Source organism: Dicentrarchus labrax, unplaced genomic scaffold (assembly GCF_905237075.1).
Source record: "Dicentrarchus labrax unplaced genomic scaffold, dlabrax2021, whole genome shotgun sequence".
Taxonomy (NCBI): Eukaryota; Metazoa; Chordata; class Actinopteri; family Moronidae; genus Dicentrarchus; species Dicentrarchus labrax.
In genome coordinates, this window is record NW_026136719.1 from 1,750,052 (window position 1) to 1,762,690 (window position 12,639).

Genomic DNA, 12,639 nt, shown 5'->3' on the forward strand with positions numbered 1-12,639 from the left:
CCAATGGGCCGCACCACAGAAGATGGCATAGAACAACAGGGCCAAGGTGCTGTGGGACTTCAGCTTCCAGACTGACAAACAGGTCCTGGCTAGAGGTGGGCGATATATATCGTTTGCGATAATATCGTCATTGTTGTTTTGACGATGTGCAAATTTCCATTATCGAGTATTTAAATTACTTCGACAAAAACAATGAAACGCCCGCGGAAACTCCTCACATCCATTAATACACCGTGCAGCAGCGCTCTCTACAGCATGGCAGGATTCAGTCACACAACTAGTGGGCCTACGTGATCACATGACGTGATCACGTGACCTCTCGCTAGCATCCTCCTTGCAACAGTTTAGCAGCGCGTTGTGATGGTAGAGAGAAAATGCAAACACCTCCGGTCCCTGAAGCTACCGGTACTTCAGATGATTTAGTGCCGAGACGTGGGTCCTATGGGCTTCAGCGTTCAGAGCGCTAAGCGCCTTCAGCGGTAAAAAGATGTCAGCGGAGACGGTTTATTTTTAGCGCAGCGCTCAGAGCGCTTCAAGTTGAAATCTGTTCAACTTTTAACACCGCTGGGCGCTCGGAAAATGAGTTTATGAGCTCTCTCAGCGCTGTAAACGCGTTTGGTGGACACAAGTCCAGCTCCGACAATTCTAATCACATTTTAAAGGATATCGACTGATTATCGTTATCGCCAAAATCCCAAAAAATATTGAGATATTATTTTTTGCCCATATCGCCCACCCCTAGTCCTGGCTAACCAACTGGACATAGTGGTGGTAGACAAGGAGCAGAAGAAGGTGGTGGTGATAGATGTGGCCATACCAGCAGATGCCAACATCAGAAAGAAGGAACACAAAAAGGTTGAAAAGTACCAAGGGTTGAAAGAACAGCTGGAGCAGATGTGGAAGGTCAAGGCGAGCGCGGTCCCCGTGGCAGTAGGAGCACTCGGAGCAGTGACCCCAAAACTGGCGGAGTGGCTCCAACAGATCCCAGGAACAACATCAGAAGCCTCAGTCCAGAACAGCGCAGTCCTAGGAACAGCTAAGATACTGCGCAGAATCCTCAAACTCCCAGGCCTCTGGTAGAGGACCCGAGCTTGAGGATGACACAGATACCACCCCAAGAGGGTGAGAGGGAAGGTTTTTTAGTTTGGTTATGCGGCAGGGTGTATGATACTACACTGTGATAGGATGCGCTTTTTGAATGTACTTTCACATTCGGAGGTTCGGCGGGAGCTTGAGCTGTAGGCTCTATAGAGTTCCTCCACACAAGCACTAAATGTGCGGATTTGTTTTGGAAGGGTATGGTGTGGGATGGGTATGGGGTTATGGGGAGGGTGTACCAGACTTTGTTGTGTATTGCACTTAATTTGCCAGACGTCTGTTTTATGGTTTGGGTTCCCTGTAGGGCTCAGATATTCAACTTTTTAACATCAATATTCTCAGAGGGTCAGATGGTGGTATGGTTAACTTAATAAAAGTATTTACACATCTGCAACAGCTTAATGTAAATATTGCATTTCTTCACGAGACACATCTACGGACAATGGACCATTCTCGATTGAGAGGGGAGTGGTCAGGACAACATCTCATGCGATTCATTGTTCTTCACCAGTCTTTTCTCCCGCTAACCAAACATCTTATCCTGGGTGGTGACATGAACTGTATGCTCTCCCCTGTGTAAGATCATAGTTCGCCCAGATCGTCGTCCCTGTCTGGGTCGGCACGTTCTATCCTGCTTTTTCTTGAATCATATGGAGTAGTGGATGTGTGGCGTTTTCGTAATCCTGCTTCCAGGAATTACTCCTTCTTCTCCCCCAGTTCATAAAACATACTCCCATATAGACTTTTGTTTTCGGACAAAAGACTACTTCCCCTTATAACTGTATGTGGTTATGGACCCATAGTTATTTAAGATCACTGCCCTTTAACAATGTGCATCCCAGATACACAATGCAGTTATCGCCCTTGGAGACTCAACCCTCTGATTTATCAGACAACGCTTTTACTAGTTTTATTGCATCTTAAATTTAATTGTTTTTAGATATCAAACGCCTGCAATGTCTTCTCTAACTATTTGGGAGTCATTAAAGGTGTATTTACGAGGTCAGGTCATGGTCTGGGGGCCAGAATCAATACTATAAAGATGAATGTGCATTTTTATATGTTTTCCAGTGTCTCCCAGTGTCTCACACAAAATCATTTTTTTCAAAACTAAATAATCAGATATCAATTTTTTTCAATTCAATTCAATTTTATTTGTATAGCGCCAATTCATAACAGAAGTTATCTCAGGACACTTTTCAAATAGAGCAGGTCTAGACCGAACTCTTTAAAACATTAGTTATCAGCCTTCACTTGGAACAAAAAGCCACCACGGATCAAAAGACATATATTACAGAGACCTCGTGCAAAGGGAGGGATGGCACTCCCAAACTTCATGTACTATTATTGGACGGCTAATATAAGATTGCTGGTGTACTGGATGAGGGAAGGTGCTACAGCCCCCGGATGGACAATTATGGAGGGGGCGTTCATTGGGTCCACCTCGCTGGCTGCCGTACTGTGCGCTAAGCTTTTGGAGCAAAGCTCATTTATGATTAATTTGTTTAAAGTATTATCGGCTCTCCTGGTTTCAGAAACTTATTCTCAGGTAATCTCAAAAACCTAAAACCAAAATTAAACCAAAACTGACAGAACTGAACACAAATATAAAAGCTGAGTAAACACAAAATCAAATTACAATGGTTCTTTAGCAGAACATTCTGACTGAACTCACCAGCAGAGACATGATGAACTTGTGCAGGTAAACCACCTGGATGCAGCCCACGTTCAGCTTCACTCTGCCATCAGTTCTGGAGGTGTCGGCGTAACCAGCACCCTCTGTGGCGTTCGGAGTCAGACTCATGGTGAAGCTGAACACCTCATCCCCCATGATGGAGATGGCCTGAAGGACAGAGAGAGTTCAATGACCTTTATTCAACTGGACTGCAGCAGCAAAGGACAGAAGTCTTCTGAGGCTGTCTGATGTAGTCCAGTTTAGAGACATCCCTGGGTGATACCTTACCATGGTACTTTTAGGTCCTCTAGAGTAGTCCTGGGCAGTCTGTTATATTGTAAGGAAGTTTATCTAAGTAGTTTATTTAAGTAGTCCATGGTAGTCCAATGTACTGTATAGGTACTCCAGGCTAGTTTGAGGGGTTTACCCTGGTAGTCTGAGGTAGTTAGACTATATGAAGATTAGGGGTGCACGATAATTATCGGGCCGATAACAGGAAATTATTACGTCATTCCGATAAGTCCGATATCATGACAAATAGCCCCGATAACATATATAATTTTGTCAGCACGGCATTGCCCCGCTCCCACTATGAGACCTGAATGGCCCGCAGTGAAGGCCAAAAGAGTAAATAACATATAAGGAATGCATTAATAGTAATATTAAAAAAAGATCAAAAAAATCGAATCGAGACTTTAAAATCGCTAATTAAATCGAATTGAGGATTTGGAGAATCGTGACACCCCTAATATATATATATATATATATATATATATATATATTTTTTTTTTAAGTAGTTTATTTAAGTAGTCCATGGTAGTCCAATGTACTGTATAGGTACTCCAGGCTAGTTTGAGGGGTTTACCCTGGTAGTCTGAGGTAGTTAGACTATATGAAGATTAGGGGTGCACGATAATTATCGGGCCGATAACAGGAAATTATTACGTCATTCCGATAAGTCCGATATCATGACAAATAGCCCCGATAACATATATAATTTTGTCAGCACGGCATTGCCCCGCTCCCACTATGAGACCTGAATGGCCCGCAGTGAAGGCCAAAAGAGTAAATAACATATAAGGAATGCATTCATAGTAATATTAAAAAAAGATCAAAAAATCGAATCGAGACTTTAAAATCGCTAATTAAATCGAATTGAGGATTTGGAGAATCGTGACACCCCTAATATATATATATATATTTTATTTTTTTTTAACTTCTGGAATGCACTTTTTCAGTTTGTAATCACCTCCCGAAAACGTGCCAGGTCTAACACATACCCGAGATAATTTGTACCATCAGCTGTTGGGTTTTTCAACAAACTATAGGTCATCTTCCATCCCTGTCCATGTCACAGTGCATTTTTTCACTTTTTATTTTTATTTTTATTTATATATATATATATAGTGTACATGTGTATTTATGCTTTTATTTATTCATCATTTCATGTTTTTGTGTTTTTGTGCGAATATGTATGTGTTGTTAAGACATTTCCACCGCGCTCCTGGACCGTACTCTGATTTTATATCTGAATTCTCAGAGTTTTTATCAAGTTTAGTCCTTAAATCAGATAAAGTAATAATTGTAGGTGATTTTAATATTCACGTGGATGTTGACAATGACAGCCTTAGTAATGCATTTATATCATTAATAGACTCAATTGGCTTCTGTCAGAGTGTAAATAAACCAACTCATTGTTTTAATCACACTCTTGACCTTGTTTTATCATATGGCATTGATATTGAACATTTAATAGTCTTCCCACATAATCCTTTCCTATCTGACCATTATTTAGTAACTTTTGAATTCATACTATTAGATTATAAGCCATTAGGCAAAACTTCCTACAGCAGATGTCTATCTGACAGTGCTGTAGCTAAATTTAAGGAGGAGATTCCTTCAGTGTTTAATTCAATGCCATGTCTGAATTTAACAGAGTCCTATAACGACTTTAGTCCCTCTGGAATTGATAATCTTGTCGATAGTGCTACAGGCTCACTACGATCAACATTAGACTCTATCGCTCCTATAAAAAGGAAATTATTAAAACATAGGAGACTAGCACCTTGGTATAACCACCAAACCCGCCAGTTAAAACAAATAGCTAGAAAATCTGAAAGGAAATGGCGCTCTTCCAAATTATCAGAATATCGCTCAATTTGGCAAGATAATCTTAAAACCTATAGAAAGGCCCTCCGTAATGCCAGAGGAGCCTATTACTCAGCACTAATAGAAGAAAATAAGAACAACCCTAGGTTCCTCTTCAGCACTGTAGCCAGGCTGACAGAGAGTCACAGCTCTATCGAGCCACATATCCCCATAAACTTAAGTAGCAATGACTTCATGAGCTTCTTCTATAATAAAATTATTACTATTAGAGAAAAAATTAATCACCAACTGCCATCAACAGTTATCAGTGGCTCTCCAAGTTCAGGGACTTCTGTCAATGTAAACTTAGATGTATATTTAGACTGTTTTTCTGCTATCGATCTTCATCAGTTAACTTCAACCATTTCTTCATCGAAGCCATCAACCTGTCTATTAGACCCGATCCCAACTAGGCTGCTTAAAGAAGTTGTTCCCTTAATTGGCACTTCTTTACTGGATATGATTAATCTTTCTTTATTATCAGGATATGTACCACAGTCCTTTAAAGTAGCTGTAATTAAACCCCTTCTTAAAAAGTCCACTCTTGACCCAGGGGTTTTAGCCAACTATAGACCGATTTCTAACCTCCCCTTCCTCTCTAAGATTCTGGAGAAAGTAGTCGCCAAAGAGTTGTGTGACTTTCTACATAACAATAGTTTATTTGAGGATTTTCAGTCAGGATTTAGAGTTCATCATAGCACAGAGACAGCTCTGGTTAAAGTTAATAATGACCTTCTGACTGCTTCTGACAATGGACTTGTCTCTGTACTTGTATTATTAGATCTTAGTGCTGCATTTGACACCATTGACCATGATATTCTTTTACAGAGACTTGAGCATCAAATTGGCATTAAAGGAACTGCCCTAACCTGGTTTAAGTCATACTTATCAGATCGTTCTCAGTTTGTACATGTTAACGATGAATCCTCCATAAATACTAAAGTTAGTCATGGAGTTCCACAAGGTTCTGTACTTGGACCAATACTATTTACTTTATATATGCTCCCTTTAGGCAACATTATTAGGAATCACTCCATTAACTTTCACTGTTATGCAGATGATACGCAGTTATATCTATCAATCAAACCCAATGAAATTAATCAATTATCTAAATTACAAACATGTCTTAAGGACATAAAATCCTGGATGACCTGCAATTTTCTGATGTTAAACTCAGAAAAAAACGAAATTCTTGTTCTTGGCCCCAAAAACCTTAGAGACTCATTGTCTAAAGATATAGTCACTCTAGATGGCATTAACTTGGCCTCTAGCACCACTGTCAGGAATCTTGGAGTTATCTTTGATCAGGATTTGTCATTTAACTCCCACATAAAGCAGACCTCTAGGACTGCCTTCTTTCATTTACGTAATATTAGAAAAATTAGACACATACTATCACAGACAGATGCAGAAAAACTAATCCATGCATTTGTTACTTCAAGGCTGGATTACTGCAACTCTTTATTATCAGGTTGCCCCAATAAGTCCATTAAAACGCTCCAATTAATTCAGAACGCTGCAGCACGAGTACTGACAGGAACTAGAAAAAGAGATCACATCTCTCCTGTACTAGCTACTCTGCATTGGCTCCCTATAAAATGTAGAATTGAATTTAAAATCCTCCTCCTCACCTATAAAGCTCTTCATGGTCAGGCCCATTCATATCTTAAAGAGCTCATAGTACCCTATTACCCCACTAGAACACTACGTTCTCTGAATGCTGGGCTACTTGTGGTTCCTATAGTCTCTAAAAGTAGAACAGGAGCCAGAGCCTTCAGTTACCAAGCTCCTCTCCTGTGGAACCAGCTTCCAGTTGTGGTTCGGGAGGCAGACACCCTCACCACATTCAAGAGTAGGCTTAAGACATTCCTCTTTGATAAAGCTTATAGTTAGGGCTGGATCAGGTGAGTCCTGAACCATCCCTTAGTTATGCTGCTATAGGCCTAGACTATCGGGGGATTTCCCATGGTGCACTGAGCTACTCTCTTCCTCTCTCTTTCTGCACTCATTCATGTCCCTTTAATGCATGTTACTAACTCCACTTCTTCCCCGGAGTTCTTGTGCTTTCTCGTCTCGCAGGTTCTCATGGATCCTGGTGGAGCCTCCTGCCATGGTCCTGCTTGACTGCCATTGCCAATACTGTTGTTGCTGTGCACCTGTCTGTCTGTCTGTCTGTCTCTCGCTCTCTCTCTCTCTCTCTGCCTCTCTCTCTCTCACCCCAACTGGTCGAGACAGACGACCACCCACCTAGAGCCGGAGGATCTGTCCTAGGTTTCTGCCTTTTAACAGGCAGTTTTTCCTTGCCCTTGTCGCCAAGTGCTTGCTCATGGTGGTACTGTTGGGTCTCTGTAATTAATGTTAAAGAGTTCGGTCTAGACCTGCTCTATTTGAAAAGTGTCCTGAGATAACTTCTGTTATGAATTGGCGCTATACAAATAAAATTGAATTGAATTGAATTGAATTGAATTGAATTGAATTTCAATTCAATTCAATTCAATTCAATTCAATTCAATTCAATGCAATGCAATGCATGCATTTGCATCAGTTCAAGGGGCCTATATTTTTTTTGAGAGGCTTGCCAATATCTCCATTTAAAGAGTCAAAAGTGTTTTTGGGTTTGTTCATAGTATTAATGTCATGATCTTAGGTCATGATCATATATATCTATATCTATCTATCTATCTATATATATATATATATATATATATATATAGATATAGATATAGATATATATGTGTGTGTGTTAGCGGTTATCGGTATCGGTCTTTAGGAGCTGAAAGTTATCGGTATTGGTTTTAAAAAAAGTTATCGTGCATCCCTAATTAAGATAGTCCTAGGTGATAACCTCAGGGCAGTCTAGTGTACTCTAGGGTCTTCTGGATTAGCCCAACATAGGCCCTGGGTAGTATGAGCATGTCAACAGTAGTCTGGGGTAGTCCAGGGTAGTCTGTGGTAGTTTCATGTAGTCTTGGAGTCCAGGATGGTGAAAGGAATTCTGAGAAAGTCCATGGTAATTAAGTAATCGCAAATAGTCCAGGGTAGTTTGTCGTAAACTAGACTGTCAGAGTAATCCTAGGGAGTACCTTTAGGGTACTTAATAGGATTCTACCATCATCTGTGGCAGTATAGGGTAGTCCAGAAGAGTCTGGGGCACTCTTGGATAGTACACGGTAACTCAATAATCAAGGCTGGTTCAGATTAGTCTGAGGTTGTCCAGGTTTCGTATAGGAATGTCGAGAGTTGTCCAAGGGAGTTTGTATCCTACATACATTATTAATACAGATGATCCCAATCAGCACAATCAAACCATTTATCACGTTTGAATTCACTGGGACAAGTGTGGATTGAAACTGCTTTATGTAACACCTTCAGGTAGGAGTTTACTCTGTTCCTGATTGAAGGTGATCTCTACAACTGACTGACCTTCTTGTGGATGCTTTTGGGGTCAACATTGAGGACGATGAAATCTCTCAGACGGGCTGATATATGAGTTTGTGGTCCTTGCATCAGCAAAGAGCCGTTAATACCTGAAGGACACATCAAATTGTGAAAAACAGGGATGGTGCAGACCAACAACAGCAGACATATTTGGTGCGATTCGGTACCTTGGATCTTGATGTCGGCCATGTTGCAGCTCTGGTCGCACACCAGGACATTGAAGGCTCCCAGCGTTATCATCACCTTCAGGTCAATGACCTCACTGTCTACGGGTGACACCAGGGCAGCTGACGGGAAACACAACAACACAATACGATAAAGACGGACTGACATGTTGAGTTATCCGTTTTTGTCTTGAGACTTTTAGACCCAGTAGTTTATTTGAGCTTCACATGTACTGGGACGCAACTTGAGCTCATTATGTGTGTGTCTTATACTGACTGGATTTGGCGGACACTGTCTTGTCTTCTGTTTTCGGTCTGATTTCTCTCTCTGGAGACGAAACACTGCCAGACAACAGCGCTGCCGACAGAAAGTTGATGGTTGACAGCAGAGCCTCAGTGTGGAGCATGAGGTCAAGAGAGGTGAAGGTTACCTGGGGTGGGGAGTAAATGAGTGTAATAATGTAACACTACAACAAGTTTCTTCTATAGTTTAGGTAGTTGGGAAAATAGGGACAAAAGTTAAAAAGTTAAATAATTTCTTCAAATCTAATCAATCTCGACTAACTGCAAGTGCAACTTGCTTAAATTAAGTAACTTTTCTACCCTACAATAACAGCTTATACTGACTGTAACAGGGCGAGTGGACTCTCCTCTGTACTCCTATTCTTGCACTTTGGTCTCTCTTTGGCTTTACGGCACTACGTCTCACACCACCAACTATGTCAGGGATTTTGCTAAAACATTTTAATATATTTTATGGTTTTCCCTCTGATGTCCACTGGCTGCTCTGCTTCAACTCTCTGAAATGTTCAGCAGTGGATACCATATTTTTCCTCTTTCCTATAAATGATAAATAAGAACAGTCCATTTACCATTTACCATTTACCATTTTATATGATTGAGTAAACTGATAACCCCTACTTAAGTGATATAGTTTATGGATGTTTCATATTCTATTCAAAACTGTAGAATGAACCAAAACAGTGAACTCAGTAACTGCAAGAAGTTTGTGTAAAACAACTGATTTGGATGAATTTAAAGCAGATTGTTTCCCATTTCAAAACTTTTTATACAATTCTGTATTATGTATTATAATATTACAATCTTTACAATCAAAGACTTAATAGGTGTCTCTTTTAAAAAATTCTGTTTTCTTGTTCCTGACACTTGGCCCTTATTATATTAGACAATTTACTTTACATTTACATTCCTTCACAGAAGTGAATCAAATGGTGCCATATAGGCCTACTGTATTAATTTAACTTTTCTACCATACCGCAAAATCAAGAAGGCCTCGCAACCAAAGCACTACTAGGTTCATTTCAGGCAATGTAACTGGTTGGGCTTAGCAGCTTCTATGAACAAAGCTAATGTCAGAGGCTCAGTTCAGAGGACATTGACAGAAAAAGCTAAGAGAAAAGGTGAGAGTAAATGTGGTACTGGCTTTTAGTGGTCGGACAAAGAGTAAAATAATAATAAATAATAAATATTAGCTGCTATGTCTGCTGTTGTTGCACTTGCTTGATGTTTGGCTGTATTAGCGAAGTTGTAAGTCAGCACTAATGTTCAGAATTCTACAAATGCATTCCTTGGAAATTACATACCGTTACAATAAAGCATTACATAAAAATCGCTTGGCTATAAGTCTTTTAGCCGCAGTGTCCTTGCTCATCTGACCGCCAGTTTTAATTTCACACACAAACATTCACTGACACGATGAAAAAACTTACAGATGAAGCTTCAGTAGCAAACATGAAATGATGACCAATGTGTGGATGAACTCACTTTGATCATCTGCTCGGTGTTCTTGTAAACTGTGGAGAAGTTTGGCCCTGAGCGGTCAGCCTGAGGAACAGTCAAACACAGGAAGTTTAAGGATCACGCTCTGACATATGAGCACACCTGTGTATCTCAACAGTTAATCTGTAGAAATGGGAGTTACTGATGTCATCACCTTGAAATACTGCACTTTGAGCAGTTCAGCTCCAGACTCCACCGAAGAGCTGATGAGACACAGCGGCTCGCCACTCGAGTCTGAAACAAGATGAAACAAAAAAAAAATCACTTTGATAAAAACAACACCACTGTACATGTTTGACCGTATGTACCAGAACACCTGCTGCTCCCACAGGAAATGTAATGCACCACCGAGAACACTACAGAAAACACTACAGTACACCATAGAGAACACTACAATACACCAGAGAGAACACTAAAGGCTCTGACCATTGAACTCCAGGCACTTCATGGTGATTTTGTTGATGTATGTTGTGGCACACATGTCGTACTTCCTGACTTTGGTGTCGATGCCCAGGTGAGCCACATGAAGGACCAGGAAAGGTAACTCCTTCTGCTCTCTGGGCTTCTTCAGGGTCAGCAGTACCTTGAAGAGGAAAGAGGAAACAGAATCAGAATCGGATGAATTAGACAGCTGCAGAGAGGTCGATCAGGAAAAATTATTCCATGATCAGACCGGCAGCTAATATGTGAGTTGAACCTTCTAGTTTTAAGATTTGTACAATGTATGTAATGTATTTTGTGACAGAATCAAACCGATTTCATACCTCTTTTATCTCAAAGTTAAGGAGAATATTGATTGTGTTTTCAGTCAGACCTCCGTTGGTGGCGGCCAACACACCGTCTAATCCCGACTGTAACGACATCACCTCCTGCTCAGCAAGCTCCGCCTTCTCTGAGGACGGAAAAACAGTAATCAAAAATACCTTCAGATCTTCTTTTAGTGCCTGACGGTTGAATAAAGTTGACCAGAAGCAGGTAAATTATCAGTGCTGATGCAGCGTGGGTTAAACACTAATAATAATACATTACTGTCAGATTTCCCATCATGCACTGAGAATAAAGTTACCTTGAGCCACCTGTCTTTTGACGTCAATGCTGTGCTCTTTACTTCCCTCCCCAATGTTCTCTACCAGGATCTTCATCAGCACACCAAGGTCTTCCTCACCCAGACTCATCTGAGTAACACAATTTCACATCTTACTCTGAAAATCAGTGAAATCACAGTTTAAACAACAACAAATATCTGAGACCTACATTCAGGGACTGGAGGACTCCCTGGACCTGGATTCCAGGGATCTTGGTGAACCAGGAAGCAGCCAGATTCCTGGTGACCACCAGCTCTAAGTTGATTGGCTGCAGGATCTCAATGTCCGGCTGAGAGAAGTCTCGCTTCAGTGTGGTTCTAAAAAGACATTTATTCAACATTTAATCAGCATTCTGTTGATCGTCATCACGTCTGAATGCAGAGCTGAGACTTGTGATGTGTTCAAGGACATTCAGACACCAGAACAGAAACAACCAGAATGCACTTCATTCTTTTCATAGTTTATACGTTTATTGATTCTGTCTTTGCAGGCCAGACGTACTGCAACTTGAGCTGCGCTCACTGGCTGCTCTTGGTTTCAACTCGTCCTGCAGTTCCTCTAATGGTAACGCCAACTGTTGGCTCCAGCAGTGAGCCAGTCTCCATAATGCCCTATATCAAAATGTCCAGCTTTACAGCAGAAATACACGTTTACAGCCTTTTGTTCTAATTTCTCTGTTCATGACAACTGTACAACTCACCCCTTTAAATTATATTAAGGCTTAAAGTTTTGCTTAATTAAGGGCATGGCCGCTTTGAGTAAGTGAGTGAGTAGTGTTTTCAGTAACCAGGCGTCATTTAGCCTGAGCTCCACCCACCCTCCACCTCCACGCCCATTATTCGATCAGCCGGGAGGTAGAGCTTCACAACGGCTCTTCAGAAACCTTTGGGGGCATCGCAGAGACTATATAATAATCCACCTTATTGGATACATTTTTAGCCAATTAATTCCTGTGAATGTTGATCAGAGACAAGTTTTCCTGATATTTGTATACAATCCTCTGTCTGTATTAGGTATTTAGATATTTTTTAACATTCATACAGACTTAAAAGGCTTCCTTTTTGACAGATTCAGTGTTTTCTTGCAGGGTAAGGCTTTAGGTTTAACAGACTGAAGCTCTGTCAATATACACTGTTGACATCTTCATTTATTCAATAATATATACTTTAAAAACAAGAAATCAATGAAATGCTGAGATATAGGCCGACTGTGTAATGTCAAAAAAGTTTTC

At 40.7% G+C, this 12,639-nt stretch overlaps 1 protein-coding gene across 11 annotated transcripts in view; it reads right to left on the bottom strand.

Moving 5' to 3' along the window:
- Window positions 1–12,639, bottom strand: part of vps13c (vacuolar protein sorting 13 homolog C) — an 81,696-nt gene that overhangs the window by 36,511 nt on the left and 32,546 nt on the right. For all 11 annotated transcript variants that reach the window (XM_051378099.1, XM_051378094.1, XM_051378098.1 and 8 more), the window contains 10 exons: window positions 11,578–11,725; window positions 11,390–11,498; window positions 11,088–11,215; window positions 10,750–10,906; window positions 10,478–10,557; window positions 10,309–10,368; window positions 8,801–8,954; window positions 8,527–8,646; window positions 8,345–8,448; window positions 2,774–2,941 (listed from right to left, as the gene is read on the bottom strand). In XM_051378099.1, the coding sequence (XP_051234059.1) occupies window positions 2,774–2,941; window positions 8,345–8,448; window positions 8,527–8,646; window positions 8,801–8,954; window positions 10,309–10,368; window positions 10,478–10,557; window positions 10,750–10,906; window positions 11,088–11,215; window positions 11,390–11,498; window positions 11,578–11,725 (1,228 nt within the window). The remainder of the gene's footprint in view (window positions 1–2,773; window positions 2,942–8,344; window positions 8,449–8,526; window positions 8,647–8,800; window positions 8,955–10,308; window positions 10,369–10,477; window positions 10,558–10,749; window positions 10,907–11,087; window positions 11,216–11,389; window positions 11,499–11,577; window positions 11,726–12,639) is intronic.